Source organism: Bufo gargarizans, chromosome 8, assembly GCF_014858855.1.
Source record: "Bufo gargarizans isolate SCDJY-AF-19 chromosome 8, ASM1485885v1, whole genome shotgun sequence".
Taxonomy (NCBI): domain Eukaryota; kingdom Metazoa; phylum Chordata; class Amphibia; order Anura; family Bufonidae; genus Bufo; species Bufo gargarizans.
In genome coordinates, this window is record NC_058087.1 from 89,885,831 (window position 1) to 89,910,762 (window position 24,932).

Below are 24,932 nucleotides of genomic sequence, written 5' to 3' on the forward strand. Positions count from 1 at the left end.
GAAGGAGATGGCATCTTTTTCTTAGGGGAGTCTCCTTCTCCCTGGCTGTGACGCGGTCCGCTGTGATTGGACAGCTCACAGCTAGGGATAGGGAGACGCCCCATATAAAAAAAAACGCTGCCATCTCCTCATCTGGCGTATCCTGTGGGTATTCCATAAATATCCTTGATGGGAATTCCCCTTTAACACCTTTGTTCACTGTAGGATTCGTGACTTTTTTCTGTTATATTTTAAAGTGTACTTTTCTCTCCAGAACATTCATCATAAGGAACATGTAGCTTGACACATCTTCTGACATATAAGAAGATGTCAGATACCTGGAAGTGGAAGCACAACTCCTGTGAACATGCCCGATGATCCTGCTCAGTTTAGGGAAGGGTCCTCTTCAGTGGAATTGTGGGGAACTGCATTATTGGAGGCTTTCCCTCTGTCGATGAAGGAAATATTCTGTAGCAGAGACTCTGCACTTACTGAAGTCCCTAACAAGGGAAGTCATCTGGTTCAAAGTTGGAATGTGACTACATTTCCTGCCAGGACTACTTTCTTGGCATGCTTGGAAGAAGCTATAGGTGGAGGAGGGTAGTTCTGCTAGCCCTGCACGTTATTGGGTGTGATTATGGAAATGCTGGCAGGCAGAGCAGACTGGGACCTTAAAGTGGCCCTGCAAAAAACTAAAAGTGGCCCATGTTGTAGGCGAGTCGGCAACACAAGTAGGCAGGGGCTAAAGAAGTTGGCGGGGCCAGCAATACAATAGTGCAGCGCAAAATATCAGCCATCGGAACCAAATACCACATTGCAGCATAAAATACGGCCCTATCTGCATCCTGAGGATGGTAACTCCGTTGAATTCAGGAGGACAGCTGCTGGCCAGGTGCCTCTCTACCTGATGCTCAGAGCGTTGGTTAATACTGAAAGCATCAGATCATTATGTACCCAGCCAGCAGCAGTGAGAAGGGCTTAGGCGGCCCCCTGTACATCAGTCTATGGCCAGCCCACCCCTGCTGGCAGGTATTACATACATTGGTTATAATGGATCAAAATGGCATAGCTAATAGGGTCTCTACTGCAGAATTTTCAAAGGGCTCATGCATATGAACATGTGTACTGGTCATTCCCTTATTAAGGCCTGCAAACAGTGGGTCTGCAATATATGGGCACCGGCCATGTGCGCAACGTATCACATGTGTGTCTGCAATCATATGGAGTGAAAGGCCACACAAGTACTGTAGAGCGCTTCCATTGCATTTTGGTCCGTGCCTCCACACCACAAAAAAATAGAACATGTAACAAATATTTTGTTTTGTGGTGCAGACGGATTCTGGACCCATTTAAGTCAAATGGGTCTGCTTCCGTCAGCGCAGGCCACACTAACGGTGCCTGTGCATTGGGGACCGCAATTTGTGGTCCCCATTGCACAGTGCAGGTTGCACGCATTCATGAGTCCTAAAGGGCATACAACCTCTAAACCGGTTTTTGAGTATTGTACTACTTAGAGCTTTTAAAGGAACCACTGCCCCGTTCTGAGGCTTCCCTGCTGGTCCTTCTAGACACACAGAAAATGATCCATTTACAGGCCACAGCGGTGACCCAGGAAGCATCGGAACAGGAGCAACTGGGAATCGTCGTGGTCAGTATTGCTTCTTTAGTTATGCCAGCTGGACAACCCCTTTAAAATGTCTAAGACAGCACTGTGTACTATGTCATGGTATGCTGACATTTTGTTTTCCCTTCTGCATAGGTCTGTAGTTCTGTATATCTACTACAGGATTTTTGCACACATGGACCCTGTGATATGCTGATATTGCTGGACCATGGCTTCCTATTAGGCCTCATCCGCGACTGATCCACATTTTTGGCGGATTGCACACACACCCATCCATGTCTGATGCGATCTGCATCCGTGTCCTTTCTGTAAATTGTAAAACATGTCCTATTCTTGTCCGAGTAGTTATTTCTAGTGATGGGAGGGAGAAAAATGTGGTTTGTGGACTGTAATACTGACATGGTCACGTGCATGAGGCCTTCCCACCTGTGAAGGCACTCTTTTACTTGTCTTGTACTATGGTTTATCATTTCAGGAAATGATTGGAAGTTTATAAATGTCCTGGACGCTGAACTTCCCCTGTAGTAATATATGTATTTCTTTTTTATAGTGAGAGAAAAGAGGAAGAGTAACCACATAAATCATGTAAGTAAGCCTCGCCTGCTGATTTATTGCGCATTAAACTGCCTGCTTGTGGTCTTCCTCTGGCGTTATTGGGTACTTATGTCTACAGGATTACTATGCTGTAAATCAGCTGCTGGGGTCTTGGCCAGGGAGTTCTCATTAGCTGTGAATTAGTACAAGCGCCTATTCATGGCCTGATACTTGTTTTACCACTTTTAATAATGGTTAATTAGAATTTGTCTATACCGAGTAGGCTGGTGACCTCTATCGCTCACCCTTGAGCAGAGGTTTTCGCCTCTGTGTATCCGGCAGGCCAGATACATCTTTACATTTTTTCAGTCCATGTTTCTTTATTTCAATGGCTCCTGTGCTTCTGATCCAGCAGCATCCAGAGATGAATCCACATTATATGAAGATATCCTGCCATGAAAGATCCTTCTCCAGTCTTTGTACTGTACTCTAGCGCCATCTGTCAGCAAACTGTAGCATGGACTTGATTTCCAGTATTTTATTCCTTTAATATTTTAAATTGTGGAAATTGAATCTTTATCCAGTATTCTTTGTGTATGTCATCTTTCACACAAGCGATATAGAATGTGTCAGTCTGTTGAATGAAAAATGGAGGACTTTAGGTGCAAGTTGAATGAATTTTGTCAGCATTACAGCTGTGACAGCAGGCTGCAGTCAAGTCTCTCGGATGTTGTTGTCGTGTACCCCAAGCTTTACACACCGCACCTGCTAGCAACTATCAGTAGAAAAAGTGGACTGCACACACATGCCATCCGTATGCTGTGGATTTTCTTTTCCACTGTCCCCTTGACTTTAATGGCCCAGTCCTGCATTAAAGGGAATCAGTCACCCTGATTTTGTACTATTATCTACAATAATTCATGAGTAGTAGTGCAGATAAGGAGTTCAGATCTCTATTTCTTATCTTCCTACTTCCCCCGCTGTCAGCACTCAAAGCTGCACTGGAATACTTGGGGGGGGGGCAGTATAAAAAAAAATAGTGATCCAGACTCTATCTGCAGTACTACTCATGTATTACTGTAGATAATGCCAAAAATCAGGGTGACAGATTCCCTTTAAGACTGATTAAGGTAGAATATGCTGAGATATTTATTAACCGGACAGATGGTCAGGGTAAACAATGTGGATCTACCCATTGAAATGAATGGGTCCAGATGCTGTCCATTGCCAAAACCGACCGCATCCGGACAGAAACATCACATGTGTGAAATTAGCTTCAAAGGGAAGGTTTTTGTAATAGATTTTTTTTTTCTTATCCAGGTCTCTCCCGGGCAACTTACAAAGAAGTACAGTTCATGCTCCACAATCTTTTTAGATGACAGCACAGTCAGCCAGCCTAATCTCAGAAGTACAATAAAGTGGTGAGTGAAAGAGCGGGAGAACCTCTCCTGAGACCTCCTAATCTTGGCCTGTGCCCTTACCTCCTGTCTATGTATCCTATAGCGGTCCTAGTTCAGCAGCACTGCCGGAGGTCCATCCACCCCATCAGTAATGTGGAAGTTAAAATTGCCCCATATTACGGCCGTCTGAAAGCTGCCATATGCCTCGATCACACTTCAGTATTTGGTCAAAATTCTGAATTGTGCCATTTTAATATCCTGCTAGTGACATATCATTTTGACCACTGTTGATTGGCCATGACATTACTGCTTTTCCAGAAGCTCCCTTGTTGGATGTGCTGAAAGAAACTTCCTATAGTGCTTCATAAATGTGTTGCCGCTTATGTACGCCATTTTGTGTGTGCAGATTACTCCAGAACTCCTGCAGTTTGAGTAAATCTCCCCATCTGTGTCATTCATGGTATTTTTGCTCCCTTTTACCACTATTCCCTTTACCTTTTTGTTCTTTTTTTTTTGTTTTTCAGTGTTACCCTAGCAATATATTACCACATAAAGAACAGGTATGGAAAACGCTCATCTGTGGATTAATCATCTGACTACAAGGAATAGAGGCAGGAAAATCAGACGCTGAATATGCCTTCAGAATCTGTTATCCAACACAGTTTCTGTATTACACCCTTTTCTTAGAGATTTTTTAGAGCTGATACTAATGCTGATTTTTTTATTTATTTTTTTGTGTGTAAAAAGCATCAAAATCATCTGAAGGCCACCTGCAAACAGGTGCGGGTGAACGCACATAATAGCCAAACAAATCTGTGTTTTTTGATTTTTATGTGCGTTTCTGCAGCACATTCGCACCAAAATATTCAATGCGGATTTGATGCAGTTTTGCCAAAAATCTCACCCTTCCATTGAAAATGGTTAAAGCATAATTGACATGTGAAATTTGAAAAACACAATGCAGGTCAATTTCTGCACAGAAAAAATCTGCCAAGTGTACATGAGATTAGTGCAATCTCCTACACTTTGCTGGTACTGTAATACGCTGTGGTTTTTCCTCACAGAAAACACACACATTCCACACCGTGTGCAGGGGTCCGAAAGGGCTTGTTCACTTGGTTGATTTTGCCTATGGCAATGTTGGCCACCTATTCCACGACAGAGACCCCTCCAAGAATGAGCATGGTGAAAAACTAGGTGCAGTCTTGCATGTGCATGGACTCCCATGGAAAACAGATGAAGGGGGTTTCTTCGCAGCCGTCTCGTGCACCAAATGTTGTGGTTTGTGAGAAACCCTAAAAACTCGCATGTGCACTCGTGTGCAGTGAAATGAAAGGTCGTCCGCAGCGACCGTTGTCCACACGATGTTACCGCAGGCCATCGTGTGTGGTAGCTGGACTGATTTGGTTTCATCTAGCAGATGTATAGATACGGATTAACTCCATTAACCCCTTTCTACCCCTGAACATACAATTACATTGCACTTATTAGAGCAAGTACAGGTGCAGCCCAGCAATTAGTGGTAATCTGTAGGAGTCCCTCCGCCAGGCTGCACTGTCTCTAAGCACCATAAGGGCATGTCCACATGGACTGGTTATGATGCACATTGCATGTCCATGATGTTATGCAGTTTCAGCAAAAATTATCACATCCACGTTATGGAAAAAAAAAAATGATTTTTATATTATTTTTTTTCAAACTTTTACAGTGCTTAGTGAAATCCACAGAAAGAAGCAGCAACAATTCTACCCGGAAAGCCAGCTAAATCTGTACTGGAAATTCCAGTACGTGTGGCTGAACCCCATGGGTATGTCTACACATGACATAAAAGAACCCTGAAAAGTCCACTATAGATTTTGCTATGAATCTGCAGTAAAAACCAAATTAAATAAACTGACATGGGCGGATTTCAGTACAGGTCAGTTTATGTTGTAAGCTGCGATGTGTGCTCCTGCCAGTGCTGAACTCACTATGGCCCCTATTGCCCCAGTACAGTAGAATCTGGTTACATGTACGCTGCATACACGTCAGCCGGTGTACTGGACACCCAGTTGCCTATTTTGTCAGTAAAATGAATAAATAACTTCTATTCAAAAAATGAATTGTAGGCTATCTAGAATGGTTTAAAATACAGTTATATAGAACGTAAGTTGCCCTTTTGACTGTTCTAAGAAATTAAATGAAATAATATATAATAATAATAATATAAATAATATATAATAAAGAAACATACAAAACATCTGTAAATAAACATCTCAATAACGTAAAGATAAAACTATATACAGGGGGGCCTACGAAAAAGTAACCCGTCTCCAGCGATAGTATGAAAAGGTGAACGAGCAAGTAGATTGTAGGGGATTTAAAAAAATTTTTTTTTAATTGCCAACAATAAGTCACAATAGATGCTGAAAGTGGTCCCCGTTCGAGTCTTTGCATCTTTAGGCACATCGGATTATGTTGGCTGATACTTTTTGCAGCTCTTTAAGAGCGATGCTGCAGAAGACTGGTTTATGAACTGTTTATGGAGGAGCGAACTGTGAGCAAGGCGTTATGGCCAACACGTTCCTCAGACACATGCAATTTTAATTTGTGGGTAAATTTAAAACCGGAAAGTGTATGCTAGCAATCCACATCCCCTGGATGAACTCAAGGAAAATATCACAATCACTATCTGCAGCATCACTGCTGAAGAGCTGCTAGCAGTATCAGCCGACGTTCCCACAGATGCATAGACGTGGTGTTGCTCATTCATCTTGTCATACTGTCGCTGGAAGTGGGCTACCTTTTCACCCTGTGACACACAGTGATTTAGTCATAACATTCTCTTCACTGAAGTGAATAACACTGATTACCTTGGGTTAATGGAAAACTGTCTGGATCACATATACTACAGTTGTGGCCAAAAGTTTTGAGAATTACATAAATATTGGAAAAGTTGATGCTTAAGTTTTTATAATAGCAATTTGCATATACTCCAGAATGCTATGAATTGCATAGTCCTTCTTTGCCATGAAAATTAACTTAATCTCAAAAAAAACTTTCCACTGCATTTCATTGCTGTCATTAAAGGACCTGCTGAGATCATTTCAGTAATCCTCTTGTTAACTCAGGTGCGAATGTTGACGAGCACAAGGCTGGAGATCATTATGTCAGGCTGATTGGGTTAAAATGGCAGACTTGACCTGTTAAAAGGAGGGTGATGCTTGAAATCATTGTTCCTCCATTGTGACCTGCAAAGGAACGCGTGCAGCCATCATTGTGTTGCATAAAAATGGCTTCACAGTCAAGGATATTGTGGCTACTAAGATTGCACCTCAATCAACAATTTATAGGATCATCAAGAACTTCAAGGAAAGAGGTTCAATTCTTGTTAAGAAGGCTTCAGGGCGTCCAAGAAAGTCCAGCAAGCGCCAGGATCGTCTCCTAAAGAGGATTCCGCTGCGGGGCCGGAGTGCCACCAGTGCAGAGCTTGCTCAGGAATGGCAGCAGGCAGGTGTGAGCGCATCTGCACGCACAGTGAGGCGAAGACTTTTGGAAGATGGCCTGGTGTCAAGAAGAGCAGCAAAGAAGCCACTTCTCTCCCAAAAAAACATCAGGGACAGATTGATCTTCTGCAGAAAATATGGTGAATGGACTGCTGAGGACTGGGGCAAAGTCATATTCTCCGATGAAGCCTCTTTCTGATTGTTTGGGGCATCAGGAAAAAGGCTTGTCCGGAGAAGAAAAGGTGAGCGTTACCATCAGTCCTGTGTCATGCCAACAGTAAAGCATCCTGAGACCATTCATGTGTGGGGTTGTTTCTCATCCAAGGGAGTGGGCTCAATCATAATTTTGCCCAAAAACACAGCCATGAATAAAGAATGGTACCAAAACACCCTCCAACAGCAACTTCTTCCAACAATCCAACAACAGTTTGGTGAAGAACAATGCATTTTCCAGCACGATGGAGCACCGTGCCATAAGGCAAAAGTGATAACTAAGTGGCTCAGGGACCAAAACGTTGACATTTTGGGCCCATGGCCTGGACACTCTCCAGATCTTAATTCCATTGAGAACGTGTGGTCAATCATCAAGAGGTGGGTGGACAAACAAAAACCCACTAATTCTGACAAACTCCAAGAAGTGATTATGAAAGAATGGGTTGCTATCAGTCAGGAATTGTCCCAGAAGTTGATTGAGAGCATGCCCAGTCGAATTGCAGAGGTCCTCAAAAAGAAGGGCCAACACTGCAAATACTGACTCTTTGCATAAATGTCATGTAATTGTCGATAAAAGCCTTTGAAACGTATGAAGTGCGTGTAATTATATTTCACTACATCACAGAAACAACTGAAACAAAGATCTAAAAGCAGTTTAGCAGCAAACTTTGTGAAAACTAATATTTGTGTAATTCTCAAAACTTTTGGCCACGACTGTACATTGGGCAACAAGGACTAAGAAGGCGGAAAAGAGGTGCTTATAATCCCAATTGTACTAAATTATCTGTGAATCATGGTGGACACAGTGTTATGTCTTGGGCATGTATGGCTGCTCATGGGACAGGTCCACTGGTGTTCACTGATGATTTGATTGCAGAAAGATGTAGCAGGATAGATTCTGATGCACTATAAAGTATCTGCATCAAAGTATTATTATGTATCTGTGTCTATATATGTGTGTATACGCTCATTGGCAAAAAAAAAACGCACCTTCATAGAATTGTGAAACTTTGACTGAGGTTTCAGACCTTAAATAGCTATTAGGGTGAGGGCTTATTCACAATCATCGTTAGGAAAGGCCAGGTAATGCAAATTGAAAGGATTTATAAATTCCCAGACTCCCCTAACATTGTCCCAAAGAACAGCAGCCAAGAGTTCCTCTAAGCAGCTACCTGACACTTTTAAAATGTAAAAGGTTGAGGTCTGCAAAGCAGGAGAAGACTATAAGATAGCAAAGCCTTTTCCTCTGTTCAAAACGGAATTAAGACATGGCAGTTAACAGGAACAGTGGAGGTCAAGAGAAGGTCTTAAAGACCAAGAAAAATGTCAGACAGATGCTTGTAGGATTGCTAGAAAGGCAAATCGGAACGCCTGCTGGACTGCAAAAGACCTTCGGGAAGATTTAGCAAACTCTGGAGTTGTGGGTCATTGGTCTACTGTTCAGCGACACCTGCACATAAATGGCCTTCATGGAAGAGTCATCAGAAGAAAACCTCTCCTGCTTCCTCACGACAAAATTTGTGTCCAGAAGTTTTCAAAAGAACATTTTAACTAGCCTGACTCATTTTGGAAACAAGTCAGATGAGGTTAAAATAGAACTATTTGGCCAAAATGAACAAAGGTATGCTTTGATAAAAGGCACAGAATTTCTTGAGAAGAACGTGGGGATGGATTGATCCTGTTTCAGTGTTGTGAAACAGCCAATGGCACAGGAACATTTTACAGGTAGCGGCAAGAATGGATTCGATGAAATTCCAGCAAAATTCTGGAAGAAAACGTGACACCAATTGAAAAAATAAAAAATGTTGAAAGGAGAATGGCTTGTACAAATGGGTAATAATTGAATATCTGTGGATAGACCTCAAAAGAGCAGTGCATGCAAGACTGCCCAGGAATCTCTCAGAACTGGAAGACTTTTGCAAGGAAAAATGGATGAAAATCCCGCAAACAAGAACTGAAAGACTCCTGGCTGCCTACAAAAATGGTTTACAAGCGGTGATACTTGCCAAAGTAGCTGCTAGTAGGTACATAATGTGGGTGTATAAAGGGGCAGTATTATAGTGAAGAAAAGGTGTCCCTTATTCATCCAAGTCTTCTTACAACCGTGCCGTATGGGTAACCCATTTTATTTACGAAGTATAATTGTCTGATTTTCCTTAAACTTAAAAAAATAATAATATTGAAATCTAAACCTGGAAGCTTTTCAGAATCGCTTATGATGGGCTTACTTTGTTTTCTAGAGATTCAGACAGATCCTTGGATATATTTGATGAAAAGTTGCATCCTCTGACAGTAAGATCTTTGCATTACTTTTCCACAGTGTATTAAGGTTGTAATATCATGTTTCAAGTACTCTTGTTTTTACGAAAACGATAACTTCAGCATCTAGGAGATTAACGCTTTAACACATAATGCCGTACATATACGGCATTATGTACTAGGAATTCTATGGAGCGGGCTGCTGCGGTGAAGCCTGCTCCATGCACAGCGACTGCCAGCTGTATAATACAGCAGGCACCCAGCTGCAATGACTGGGAATGGCGATCACGCAAACACCTGTTATTTAACCCCTCATGCTGCGTTCAAAAGCAATTGCGGCATCTTTAAGGCTCCTATTGGTTATCATGACAGCCTGGGAACTGCTGAATCTTTTCAGGCCTGTGTGGGTGTGTCAGAATCCCATTCACCATAATAGACCTCTATTAGGGTGAATGGTACAAGGGATGAAAAGATCACAGGTTCTAGTCCCCTAAGAGGGCTAATAGGTATTTAGTTAAAAAAAAAAAAAAAAAAAGTTTAAAAAAACACACACATTGTTTAAAGGGGTTGTCCGAGTTATGAAAAAAAAAATATATAGCACTGAAAATCTGATGGGCAGCAATATATAACTAAGCTAAGCAAGTTTTATGAAAAAAAAAAATATATATTTCCCTGGTTCTTTTCTGGCCCTTTGTTTACATGCAATAAAAACACATTCTACCCCTCCCCCTGCTCTGCTAAGGGAGTGGATACAAGAGCTGCCCTGAGTGACATGTCTGCCTGCTGGGAGACTCTGCAGCATGTTGTATGTGTAAAACTACAAGTCCTACCTGTATAATGACACTGCTAATACACACAGGATCTTCCCCCTACCTTCTTGTGCAATGCTCTCTCTAGTCCATTAGCTCCTGTGCCCAGAATTGTCACTGCTGCAGATACCCAGTGTGTGCAGCTGAATGGGTTAAGGATCCTAGGGGAGAGAGCAGACGGCAGTGAAGGGGGGCGAGACCAGCACAGTGACATTTAGTTTACAGGCTTGTAAACAAAGTTTATCAGAGCAGGGAGAGCAGCTGACATCACAGGTCATGTGACCCTCAGTGAAATCTGAGAAGCCAGCCACTGGAGATAGTGAGTTAATTGGAAAGCTGTTATATTTGCCCAGTTAGGAACATAGAACAAAAAAATAACTTTGGATCACCCTCTTTTTCTAAATGTACATTTAAATGTATAGAAATAAAAACTATTTAAAAAAAATTCTTACATGATGAACGTCGTAACAGAAAAAATGGAAAATATGCGATTTGCCATTTATTCAGTCACTCTGCTAATTCCCCCCCCCCCACCCAAAAAAATAAATACATCTAACGGTAATCAGTCATACGTATCACAAAAATGGTACCAATAAAAACAAGTTTGACCTGCTAAAAGCCCTCATACAACTTTGTAGACTGAAATATATAAAAAAAAAAAAAAAAAATTCTTTGCATTGCCATTTTGTAAGGTTTTTATTTTTAAAATATTTTTTTATTTTAAAATAAAAGCTATACAAGGTTAGTATCGCCGTAATCCTAATGAGCTTCAGAATAAGGACTGCATGTCATTTTCAGCATTTGTTGAATGCAATAATGTAAAAATCCGAAAAACCTTTGCGGAAGTGTGCAGTTTTTTTTTAATTTTACCCAGTAAAGAATTTCCCTGTAATTTTTTATTTGTTTTTTCTATGCAAGTCTTGGTAAATTAAATGAGGCCATTAAAAATGCATCTAGTCTCGCTAAAAATAAGCTATGTGAACAGAAAAATAAACGTTATGGCTACTAGAATGTGGGGATGTGAAATCAAAAATGAAAATGGGCTTAGTCCTTAAGGGGTTAAAAGTTCATAGGCTTTGCTAGGTCACTATTAAAATCCAACACTAAATACAACTATTGGTTGTGTGTTTCAGGCACACATGGTGCCCACAGTCATGGCATGTATATGTGCCTGAGACGCGTTGTATTTAGTGTTTGGTCTATTGGATGCTCAGATAGTTTTTCTTGATTACCTACACGTGCCTCACTGCGCATATGGAACGGAGATGAGCTAGCTACATTTCTGAGCGGTTTCTGTGTTTTGTAGGCACTGCTTTTAATTGTGGTTCTCATTTTGCTGTTTTGCCATATTGTTTAACTACTTTAAAGGGGGTCTCCGATATTTTGATACTGATGACCAGTATCTGATCGGTGGGGGTCCGATCAATGAATGGGCTGAGCACGATACCACACACAGCCGCTATGCAATGTATGGCACTGTGCTTGGTAAGCTGCAAGAAGGCAATGTCGGACCCCCACTGATCAGATACTGGTGACCTTAACTTGATTCTGTGGGTTGGTTATGATGATACCATATTTATAAAGCGTGTAATGCTGTGCTGGGGTATCATAGTATTGATCGTATAACACAGAAGAGAGAAAACAGGGTGAAATTCACTATGGTGTCTGATCTCTAGTAGACAGGAGAATAAACTTGTAGCATGTGCATTACATCAAATAGTCGCTTCCAGGCTGAAAATAACTGTACTGTGCCTGGAATAATGGTGCACTTACAGGACCAGGAAAAATGACTGTTCTACAGCCTGGTCCTGTCAATCAGACTTGAGAGGGGGGCAATGAACCAAAGGAGCGGTGCACAGGTCACACCCTCATTGAGCTTAAAGGGGTTTTCCTGGAATGATTTAAAATGGCTGCCAGCCACCTGTCCTAGTGTCTGAGAAGGACTGGTTGCCATCCCTTGCAGAGCAGTCACAGTAATGATGTGATCCCGCCTGCCATTATGGCTGAGCAGCCTGACAGGAATACTCAACTATATGTAGTATATGCAAGTGCCGGAGTGTAGTGAGGCCCTGCCAGGTTACTGGCAGCCATTTTAACCCCTTTAACAGCTCATTTGTATAAGGAGCAAAATAATTTTTTGATCTGCGATGAAGCCCTACCAGGCATTGTGCTTGGTTTAACACTGGTTTTCCTGGTGACCAGCTCCCTTTAATACTTCAGCCACTGGATAAACGTGCTGTAAATTGTTCTTCTAGCACAGACTGAATCTCTCTTAGGCTAGTTTCACACTAGCGTTCGGCTGTCCGCTCGTGAGCTCCATTTGAAGGGGCTCACGAGCGGACCTGAACGCTTCCGTCCAGCCCTGATGCAGTCTGAATGGATGCGGATCCGCTCAGACTGCATCAGTCTGGCGGCGTTCAGCCTCCGCTCAGCAGGCGGACAACTGAACGCTGCTTGCAGCGTTCGGGTGTCCGCCTGGCCGTGCGGAGGCGTGCGGATCCGTCCAGACTTACAATGTAAGTCAATGGGGACGGATCCGTTTGAAGATGCCACAATATGGCTCAATCTTCAAGCGGATCCGTCCCCCATTGACTTTCAATGTAAAAGTCTGGACGGATCCGCTCAGGCTAATTTCACACTTAGCTTTTTTTTGCAAATATAATGCAGAAGGATCCGATCGAACGCTAGTGTGAAAGTAGCCTTAAAAGTTCTCTTCTGATGTTGGAGATTTATTAATTCCAGAGCCAAGTATAGCCTGTAAAGCTGCCGAAAACTGTACTTTACTCATATTCATGTGAAAATTGTTCTTCTGTTATGTTATATTTAAAAATTAAAGCCTCACCTGGTAAATCCCCTTCAGCTCTAGTGCCAGCCCTCTGTTGGTCTTCGTCTGTCGCTCTTTACTTGTCCTGCAGTGATGACCTCAGTTATTGGTCCATGTAACCTCTGCAGCCAGTCACTGACCTCAGCAGTCTTGTCATAGGTAAAAAGCTTCACTGCTGAGGCTGGTGATAGCCTACAGAGGTCATGTGGTTGTACTGCAGGTAAGTACTCCAGCAAAGTAAACAGTGACTGTCAGTGACCACTGAAGCAATTGACAGCAGAGTATTGGTTGCATTTTTATTTTCTTGCAATTACTATTTAGCTAATTTTTAAACGCCAACAAATGCCATGACTGGACATCAGCAAATGTCATTACTAGACTCTTAACCTTGGAGAACATTTCTTGGGTCAGTCTCTCAGGAAACCTGACCCCCTGTTGTATTTTGCAGCGTGAAGAGGTGACAGAAGATTACTGCAAACATGACCCAGATCACAAGCACATCTACCGGTTTGTGCGGACTCTTTTCAGTGCAGCTCAACTGACAGCTGAGTGTGCAATTGTCACCTTAGTAAGTATTGAAGTGGGGGGACATTTATCTTCAGAAGCCAACATGGAAGCTGTTCACATTTTACTATGCACCTGAACAAGCAAGAAAAATGATCTTGATGGATCTGTCCGTGTGTCCATTACAATCCTGTAAAATAGAAGCCTTTGCACAAGTATGAGTAGAGCTTCATACACCCTGAAGTCTGAGAAGTACAAGATGGGAATGTCTGGTTATATCCAAGAAAGGATCTAGAAAATTGTGAAATATTGACCAAAGTATATTAGAAGTAGTGGTGTGTACGTGACAAGTATGACTTTTTTAGTAACCTTATTTTTCATGAGACACGGAGGGAGATTTATCAAAACTAGTGCAAAGGAAAACTGTCCATAGTAACCAGTCGGATTTCACTTATAATTATTCAGAGCTCCTTTTGGAAAATGAAAGTATCTGATTGGATGCTATGTGCAGCTAAGTTGGTTTTCCTTTGCACCAGTTTTGATAATACACCCCCCCTTCCCCCGACACACACACTTAGTGTTTCTGTGCATGCTGTGAGCCTGACGTACGGTGTATTCTTGAGCTGTGGGGAAGGGGAATACACTGGATTGTGGGCTGACAGCAGTCACGGCATATGGTCTGCACTGTAACTAGTTTAGTTTAAGTTTACTGAAGCTAACCTCTTCACATACGGTAGTTAATTACGGCACCTCAGCTCACTGACCTGTTATCAGTTATGTTCTCAGAAAACATCATGGAGTACTGTAGATGACAGATTCATTTGAGTACATTTCCTCTGAACGTCCATCACAGGCACCATCTACTGGTTCTAGTGTCCATATCAATTGGGAAGGTGTTTTCTGTTCCCTTTAGTGTGCACCACAAAAGTGGAAGCAAAGTGCTACCAACCCCACAATATAAGTGTGCAGGGAAATGCCAAATATCTTGTCTGCTCTACAGTATATAGCTCTGTATACTGTTGATGGTGCATACCTTCTGACAAGCGAAGGTGGTGGTAGTATATGCTTCCCAAGGTGCCCTCGCCCTTCTCCCCTCCAGATATGTAGATATATTGTCACTTCTTAAAGTATGCATTTATGCATTTAGCTTCTGCCACGCTGTCATTTTCTTGTTAAAAAAAAAAAAAAAAAAGCCAATGACATGTAAAACATCACTTTTACTGTTCTGTCCACTTATAATATTACCGTAATTCATTCTGGGATGTCCATTGTAACTTGAGATCAGAAGTCTAGTAAACTAGTAATTTGTTCCGGAGCACCAAAATGTCACCCAAAATATGACAAAAATTAATGAAGTCAAATAAACAGACAGCTAAGTTCACATCAGCATTCAGCCTTTTGGTTCTGCGGCTCCGTTATAGAAGCAGAGGAACGGAAAGGACTGATTTGGCACATAACTGAGCCGAACGAAGCCTACGGACCCCACAGAGCAGGGTTTCTCCGGTCCTCTGGACCCACCTACCAGTCATGTTTTCAGAATTTCCTTCGTATTGAGCTGGTGATCTAATTAGTGTCCATGCATCAGGACTTACCACAGGTATTCATTCTGTGGGATAATCTCAAATCCTGACCGGTAGGTGGGTCCTGAGGACCGAAGTTGAGAAACCCTGCCATAGAGTATGAGGTCCATTAGGTTTCCTCTCAGGCCTGCATGCAAATATCTGCTGGAAGCTGAAAAGCTTTGTTCACACCACCACCTTGTCCTACATGGACCGATGTCAATCAGTGTAAATTTTTTTTTTCCTATACGAACATATAAATAGGCAGCAAATAGAAGTGCTGAGCCAGTATTACTGCACTGTTCTTCGTGTAGAGACTGACAGCTAAGGCTACTTTCACACTCGCGTTTGGTGCGGATCCGTCGCCGATCTCCACCGATAATACAACCGCATGCGTCCGTTCAGAACGGATCCGTTTGTATTATCTTTAACATAGCCAGACAGATCCGTCTTCAACACCATTAAAAGTCAATAGAGGACGAATCCGTTTTCTATTGTGCCAGATTATGTCATAGAATACAGATCCGTCCCCATTGACTTACATTGTGTGTCAGAACTGATCCGTTTGGCTCCGTTTCGTCAGACAGACAACAAAACGCTGCAGGCAGCGTTATGGTGTCCGCCTTCAAAGCGGAATGGTGACTGAACGGAGCCAAACTGATTAATTCTGAGCGGATCCTTTTCCATTCAGAATGCATTAGGGCAAAACTGATCAGTTTTGGACTATTTGTGAGAGCCCTAAACGGATCTGACAAACGGAAAGCCTAAACGCCAGTGTGAAAGTAGCCTAACCCATACATGCACTCCAGTAATACAGGTTTTTACCAGAGCAATGCCCTTGCTGATTGCATCTTTTAGTCAATTCCTTGTGCTGCAGATCCACAAGGTCTGTGATAGTCTGTTGAATGTGGTTTAAGGGTGCACGCACACCATCATATGTATTTTGTGGTCTGTCAGCAGATTTGTACCTATGAAACTGGCTGACCTGTTGTTACATGTGCTCTGAAGGCATCTGTGTTGTTCTCGTGCTCATATGTGCCCGTATTGCTGAAAATAATTGTTTTAATATATGCAAATGAGCCTCTAGGAGCAATTGGGGCGTTGCCTTTGCACTTAGTGGCTTTGCTCTCTCTACCATCCTCTCTCCTCTGACAGGGCCAGGCATGGTGATGTTTTCGCTGAATTTTTCTCAGTAATGCGGGCACATGGGACCAGCACAGACGCCTTCAGCTTCCAAGTGCAAATGTAGCAGGTCAGCCAGTTTCATAGCTACAAACCTGCTGACAGATGCCCTTTAAATCATGATTTTATGTTAAACATATTTTAGAAGAATTTTTGGTGATGGTGGTCCGTTTACACACACACACACACACACACACACACACACACACACACACACACACACACACACACACACACACACACACACACACACACACACACACACACACACACACACACACACACACACACGGTCCACCATTCACAATAGGTGATATCACAGCTTATCTACTCCCTCCCGACTTCTGAAAAAGTCGCACAGCATGTCTACAAGACAATTCCATAGAAGTCTGAGTCGGCTCCAGACCATTGTGTCTATGGCCCAAGAACAGCTCAGGCAAGATGGCCATCCCCAAATTCATGAAATGGAATATATCTGTAAGCAGAAATTAAAAACAGATTTGAAAAAAGGATATGTGTAGCTATCTGGTTTTAACTGGCAGAAAACAAAATGAGTGACACGTTCCCTTTAATGTTTTTGTAGCTTCATGAAATAGCAACACAGGACTAATGTATTCCCACTTCATTAAAGTTGTATATGGGTATGGGTTTTACGGTTCAATCAGTATTTTATTGAAGCATATAAGTAAGTGATATAATAAGCACGTCCAAATACCCATACAAGGGAATACATAATGGCCAACACTGGCCTCACAGGTTATTCAAAAGTAGTACAATCCAGAAACATCCAGATATAACATGGTAGTTGACTGACAAGCCTTTAAAAAACTTATGGGTATGGGTTTTAAACTAAAATACCTGGCCGTTCCTAAAAAAAAAAAGAAAAACTTCGATTTCCGTATTAAGCCTCACAGGATTGGAGCCTCCGCAGAACTAAAGTATAAGGGCTCGTTCACACAAACTTGTGAAGCCCGTGCTGTGGACCGCAAATTGAGGTCCGCAATGCACGGGCACTGTTTGTGGGGCAGGCGCATGGGGATCGCAGAGGCAATTCACTTGAATGGGTCCGCAATCCTTCCATTCTGCAAAAAGATACAGCAAGTTCTATATTTTTTTTTGCGGTGCGGAAGCAAGGAACGGAACCCCAGAAAGCACTCCGTAGTGTTCACCTCCGTTCCGGATTTGCGGACCTGTTGAAATGAATGGGTCTGCATCCGTGATGCAGAATGGCCATGGACCAGTGCCCGTGTATTGCGGATCCGCAGTACGGCAACGGGCTTCACACGTTCGTGTGAACAAGCCCTAAGGGAAATATATGCATCTGTTCTGTGTTTAGAGCCGTCCCAGTTTTTGGCTGAAAATCACTGACGTGTGAATGAGGCATTACTACGTTGTAGCCACTAGATGTCAGTGTTGTATCGTTCCTGTAGTCATTCTCTTTACTTAGTTTCTTCTCGTTTGCCATAGTTAAGTGCTGTTTGTTTTCTACACTTGTAGGTTTACCTCGAAAGGCTTTTGACTTATGCTGAAATTGATATTTGCCCCAGTAACTGGAAGAGAATTGTATTGGGAGCAATCCTGCTGGCCTCTAAGGTATGGGATGATCAGGCTGTGTGGAATGTGGACTACTGCCAGATTTTGAAGGACATTACCGTAGAAGACATGTAAGTTGTGTGATTCTCACTTATGTTTTATAGCCACTTAACACAGCAACATTATTTGCCAGAGCCTAAAGAAAAGTGTTTTGTTTTTTTTTTTCAACGTAACAAATGTATTCCTTAAAAACATAACATAAAATGGTGGTCAGGATGGGGGCCTATAGGTGAGGAATCCTAATGAAACACTGAAGAGAGACAGATTTTTCCCTTGGTACCTGCATTTTACAGTTGCCTGAGAGTTGTAATTTACAATCTGAATACACGGACATTATTGTATTAAATGTTTAAGGCTACTTTCACACTAGCGTTCGATCGGATCCGTTCTGAACGGATCCGATCATATTAATGCAGACGGAGGCTCCGTTCAGAACGGATCCGTCTGCATTAAATTGGCAAAAAAAAGCTAAGTGTGAAATTAGCCTGAGCGGATCTGTCCAGACTTTTACATTGAAAGTCAATGGGGGACGGATCCGCTTGAAGATTGAGCCATATTGTGGCATCTTCAAACGGATCCGTCCCCATTGACTTACATTGTAAGTCTGGACGGATCCGCACGGCCAGGCGGACACCCGAACGCTGCAAGCAGTGTTCAGGTGTCCGCCTGCTGAGCGGAGCGGAGGCTGAACGCCGCCAGACTGATGCAGTCTGAGCGGATCCGCATCCATTCAGACTGCATCAGGGCTGGACGGAAGCGTTCGGGTCCGCTCGTGAGCCCCTTCAAACGGAGCTCACGAGCGGACAGCCGAACGCTAGTGTGAAAGTAGCCTAAGAAGTGTTTAAAGGGGTTGCGACTGCCTCCCACCTTCCGATTCCTTCCCGAGTCCAATCAGACTAACTCCCTGGATCAGCGACCCCTCTCTAGTAGCTATAGCCTGTGATATTATTGCACTCCAGAAATACTTCCAGGCCCCTCTTGAACTTTTTTTTTTTTTTTTTTTTTTTTTTTTTTTTAGTGATCCACATTTGGTTGAGTTATTTTGAGCATTCGTTTTGCCAGTTTGTGCCCATTATGTCAAGTTTTAGGTATTTTATGACGAGAGAAAAATTCCTGTCTGCAGGAACTTTTTTTTTCTTTTTTCTGTGAAATATCAGAGAAGCATGACAGGAATTCCCTGGTGTGTTTTTTGTAATTAATTTTTTTTAAATTGAATTCAGTAAAAAAATGACAATTATTTTAACAGATATTTTTTTTTTTTTCTGCTTCTCTGACGCAGTTGTGAACAAGCCCTAAATATATTGGTGGTGTTTATTGTGAGGACTACAAAGTTCAGTGAAATCAATGGTCGCCTTAATAAATCACTTATTTTAACCCTAAGCCATTGTATCCTTGAGAAAAGGGGTCTTTTCCAGGTCTTCTCCCTTTATTCTCTGCCTCTATTCTGTTTGCCCAGTGACATCCACACTCGCCGGTTTGTACCTGCATTATGTTGGCAACATTTTTAGCATCGTAGTGATTTGGTGTTGGTCCTTGAAACATTGTGTTTCTATGCATTTAAAAAGTATTAGGGGGGTAGGAACAAAAGCAGAAAAGTGATTTCATTAGTGCCCTGGTTCCAAGTCTGATTTGCACTTCTATAGGCCTGTGCGCTGCACACAGAAAGGAGAGATTCTCATGTGCTGTGGCCAACTGCACATTAGAAAAGAACCTTACTCTGGCAGGTATTTTATTGTGTGGTATTACAGGAGGCCGTTTGTGACACAATTTAATTTAACACATGATATTTTTAATGCCCTATAGCATTTTTTTTTTCTCAACCTTTCCATGTCCTTAAGGAAGCGAACAATGATAAATGTTAACAAAATACGGCTTTTGTCACTCCAGTGTCGGTGGCTCTGTTTTTTAGATGTAAAGAGTAGCGCAGCATGCATCTTCCTATAAAAATGACAGACCCCACATTTGGACACATAATGGATTGCTGTTACTTTTTAAATTACATTCGGTGCTACCACAGACTTCTTATCTTGCCCACTTTTCAATCATCTTCTACACACAAACTCTCCATCCTGGTCCCACCACAGTGTGTCCTGCTGCTACTCCCAGTGCTGAGCCTGCTATACTCCCTAATGCTCCCAAATACTTTACTGCAGAAACAGTGTGCCTGAAAATACCAGTACCAAAAAATATAGTGCCCTCTTCAATAATTATTGGCATACAGTGCCAACTAAAATAATTTTGCCACTGACAGTAATAGTTCCACAAACAGTGTCCTCCAATAATAATTGTGCCAAGCTGATGTATTGCCAGTGTATCCTTTATAGTAATAGTGCTCCCAATAATCCCATCGGTAGTTAAAAATTTGCTCCCTGAGTGTTCTCGCTAGTTATAGTACTAATAGTAATAGAGTGCACCAAGTGTCCCCAGTAGTAGTAAATCCCCATAGTATTTCCCACTAGTTCTTATTACCTCCAGTATTGCCCCAAGTAGTATTAATGACCCCCCTGTACTGCCCCCCCAGAAGTAAGTCACCATATTGCCCTGCAGTAGTAAGGCTACTTTCACACTTGCGTTCGGAGCGGATCCGTCTGGTGACTGCACAGACGGATCCGCACCTATAATGCAAACGCTTAGATCCGTTCAGAACGGATCCGTTTGCATTACCATGCATTTTATTTTTTTTGTTCATGATAGTGCAAACGGATCCGTTTTGACTTTACATTGAAAGTCAATGGGGGACGGATCCGTTTGAAAATTGAGCCATACTGTGTCAACTTCAAACGGATCCGTCCCCATTGACTTACATTGTAAGTCTAGACGGATCCGTTTGCCTCCACACGGCCAGGCGGACACCCGAACGCTGCAAGCAGTGTTCGAGTGTCCACCTGCTGAGCGGAGCGGAGGCTGAACGCTGCCAGACTGATGCATTCTGAGCGGATCCGCATCCACTCAGAATGCATTAGGGCTGGACGGATCCGTTCGGGGCCGCTTGTGAGAGCCTTCAAACGGAACTCGCAAGCGGAGCCCCGAACGCAAGTGTGAAAGTAGCCTAACAATGCCCCCAGTGCTCCCCCAGTAGTAATAGTCACCATATTGCCCTGTAGTATTAATGCCCCTAGTAAACTGGCAAAGGAAAAAAATCTCTCGCACCCATTCCATACCACTGTTGGTGAATTAGTGCAGGGTGCAGGGCTCTTCCTGCCTGTATCCTGAGCTGGCTCATATGGGTGAGAGTACATCATAGCACACCCTGCACCAGCCTCTCTCAGGCTTCAGGCCTAGTGGCTTATGAGGGGTGAACGGTGAGGCAAGGAGCTATCGGCTCGCTTGCTCTGCCCCAGTACTCAACTGTATTGATATCATGAGGACATCAATACTGTTGTATCGTGCAGGGCAAGGGCATTTTTATTTACAATAATACACTGCTGGGCAGAAGCTTCCACCCAGCGATTCAGCGCAGGACAAAGTAGAGCGTCAGAGCATGCTCTTGTCAGGGCGGCTGCCTTGGTGAAATTCTGGGTATGTCCAGGTTCAACTCTGAACCCAGACAACCCCTTTAAGAAGTAGAGATAGTTGTCTTTACTAACCCCCACCCCCAGTATAATAGTCCTTGTGTTTTTAAATGGAAAAAAGTGAATGAAGCTGGCCATACACTTTGTGTAAACCGAACCCTCTGGTTTCACCAGCTTCAGCAGGCCATCTAATGTGTATGGGGCCTCCTTACTTTCTCCCGACCGCAGTCCTTTTGTTTACGGGGAGAAAAGCTGCTGCCAGAATTGTCTGGCAGTGGATTTCTCCTCATTCACTAAATATGCATTCTCGGCCAAGCATACACTGTCAGCAGTTAGCCCACCTGCATAGCCAGTTTAATATGCTGACGTAGTCCTCTGGCAGCAGCTTTTCTCCCCATAACCAAAAGGATTGCTATGGTGGGGAGAGTTGAGGTGGATTTAGCCAGACAATCGGGTAGATTATTGGGAATAAATGTTCCTGTGAACTCTTGTTCCCGAAAATCTTCTCTTGTAAAGGTGCAGCCAATTATCCAATAAACGAGTGAAACACTCATTCATCGGGTGATCCTGTCGTTAGTGTAGACACCTAAATTATTATTACTGGGCAACAGACCGTGCTGTCTAAACAGCGATCTGCTGCCCAGAAACAATGCAGTTGTATGAGGACGAGGGGTGGCAATAGTGACCGCTCGTTCTCATACTGTGGAGGTCATCGCTGCATGTAAATGTAGTGCTTCACCTGCACTGAACAAGCAGCTGACTGTTGGGAAGGAACGCTTCCTTCCTGACAATATGCTGCTCCTCTGCCTATCCTGTCAAAATCTGCAGGTTTGGCCATTCATCTAATATAATGTCTATGGACCGCAAACAATTTCATGAGTTGGGGTAGTCTGATCGTCCTCTTGCTCATGAGTTGGGGTAGTCTGATCGTCCTCTTGTTTTTTCGATCGTCCTCTTGCTCATGAGTTGGGGTTAGCTGATAGTACTTTGCTCTGAGTTGGAGGTAGTCTGATTGGTCCTCTGCTCCATTGAGTTGGGGTAGTCTGATCGTCCTCTTGCTCATAGTTTGGCGGTAGTCTGATCTTCCTCTCTGTCATGAGTTGGGGTAGTCTGATCGTCCCTCTTGCTCATGAGTTTGGGGTAGTCTGATCGTCCTCTTGCTCATGAGTTGGGGTAGTCGATCGTCCTCTGCATCAGTGGGGAGTTGTCTGTACTCTTTGATGAGTTGGGGTAGTCTGATCGTCCTCTTGCTCATGAGTTGGGGTAGTCTGATCGTCCTCTTGCTCATGAGTTGGGGTAGTTGATAGTCCTCTTGCTCATGAGTTGGGGTAGTCTGATATTCCTCTTGCTCATGAGTTGGGGTAGTCTGATCGTCCTCTTGCTCATGAGTTGGGGTAGTCTGATTGTCCTCTTGCTCATGAGTTGGGGTAGTCTGATTGTCCTCTTGCTCATGAGTTGGGGTAGTCTGATTGTCCTCTTGCTCATGAGTTGGGGTAGTCTGATTGTCCTCTTGCACATGAGTTGGGGTAGTCTGATTGTCCTCTTGCACATGAGTTGGGGTAGTCTGATTGTCCTCTTGCACATGAGTTGGGGTAGTCTGATCGTCCTCTTGCACATGAGTTGGGGTAGTCTGATCGTCCTCTTGCACATAAGGCGTGCTTTATATCCAGTATGTAGACCTTGAAAGCTAATATCAGACACTGCTTTCTAAATTGCAAGCTCTATATAGTTGTATCAGTGCTTGCAGCTCTAACAGTCTAAGTAGATTTCTATGTATACAGTTAATTTTTAAGCAAGCTATACATATGGCTTAGGTGTGCTCAGCCAACAGCCCATAAATATTCATCCCAGCTTTACCCCATAACCATTCATGGTTGGATTGGCTAAGTCTTCCCTGGTGGTTTAATGAAGTGTAGGGGTCAAGGTGAGTATCTTTGGCGTCTAGGGTATTGGGGGTTAATACGTTTTGTCAGCTCCTGTTAACCTTAGTGTGTCATCTGCTGACCATTTATAACAACCTGCAATGGTGCATATGGTCACCTCATTAAATGTACCCATGGCTCTGTAGTGTCCCGCCATGATTGTTCTGCTAGATCATTTTTGTAGGTTTTTCTTTTACTCTCCATAAGCATGACACAACACACATAAGGGCCGAAAATCACACAGATTATCGATAATGAGCATTCATAGTAACACTCGTTATCTATGATCAGGCGGTGTAAATGTACCGCTGATGAACGAGCAAAACGCTCTCTCATTGGGTACCACAATCGTTTTTATGCAAGAATGATTGTTTACCAGCGGCAGATCATGCTGTATAAACACAATCTCCTGCCAGCAAATGACGAGTCAGTATGGGCAAGAGCGATGGCATTAGCGATTGCTCCTCCCCATCTCCTGCACGCACATTTATACATGCACATTATTAGGGATGAGCGAATCCACTTTGGATGACCCATCCGAAGTCGATTCACATAATACTTCGTTTGAATACCACACTGAGCAAGCGCTCTGTACAGTATTAGAATGTATTGGCTCTGATGAACCAAAGTTGTTACTTCGCGAAATGATAAATCAATTTCCAGGGTACTACTGTTAAAAAAAAAAAAAGTTTAAATGATTCTTTGCATCACCATATTCAGCTGTCTGGAACTTTGCAGACCTGTGTGAGAGAGTTTTTTTTCTTCTTTTCTTTTTTCCAGGATGAGCTCTAGATTTTATTGGTACAATTTTGGGTTACATTCTGCTATGCTCACTTTTTTGATTACTGATCCAATTTTTGGGGAGGGGCAGGATGTACTTGTGATCTTCTGATGGCTTGTACCATAGGACTGCAATAGAATACTATTGCAGTCTATGAGATTTTCACTGGCTGCCTGTGAAGGCGGTGCCTCAGGCACAGCTCTGTGGGCAGCTCACTCTGAAAGTCCTGGGGCCTCGTGTTGTCATAGCAACTGATTGGGGCAGGGAGAGCTTCCTCCCTCTGTTTAACCACTGAGATGCCACTGTCACTATAGACGGTGGTATCTGCAGGGTTAAATGACCGAGATAGGAGTTATCCTGATCCTGGTCATTTTGGCTGGGTGCTGCTGTGTATGGAGAAGGATTTGCTGGTGACCCCGCTCCATACACTCTTTTGCGCCCTGCTGACATACTATTACGTCCCAGGGTGCAGAAAGGTTAAAGGGAATAAGTTGCCATAATGTTCCCTGTTAAACCAGACACAATGTCCTGTAGGGCTAGCACAGCTGAATGTAATGGTACATTTCACTTATAGAGTACTTGTCATCCATATACAAGTGATCAGTTATGAGCTGTTATCCGTTTTTTGCAGATCCACGGTTTGCAGACTGCAAATCATATACAGTCGTGTTCATGAGGCCTTATGCTGTGTTTTCCACTACAGGGAGACAAATGCCAGGGAAGCCGTTCCCATTGCAGTGTTGGCAGATTGC

General features: G+C 43.0%; 1 protein-coding gene across 1 annotated transcript in view; it reads left to right on the forward strand.

Moving 5' to 3' along the window:
- Positions 1-24,932, forward strand: part of CCNYL1 (cyclin Y like 1) — a 60,508-nt gene that overhangs the window by 27,906 nt on the left and 7,670 nt on the right. The window contains exons 3-8 of the mRNA XM_044303263.1: positions 2,154-2,188; positions 3,458-3,558; positions 4,062-4,097; positions 9,476-9,527; positions 13,576-13,695; positions 17,870-18,036. Of these exons, the coding sequence (XP_044159198.1) occupies positions 2,154-2,188; positions 3,458-3,558; positions 4,062-4,097; positions 9,476-9,527; positions 13,576-13,695; positions 17,870-18,036 (511 nt within the window). The remainder of the gene's footprint in view (positions 1-2,153; positions 2,189-3,457; positions 3,559-4,061; positions 4,098-9,475; positions 9,528-13,575; positions 13,696-17,869; positions 18,037-24,932) is intronic.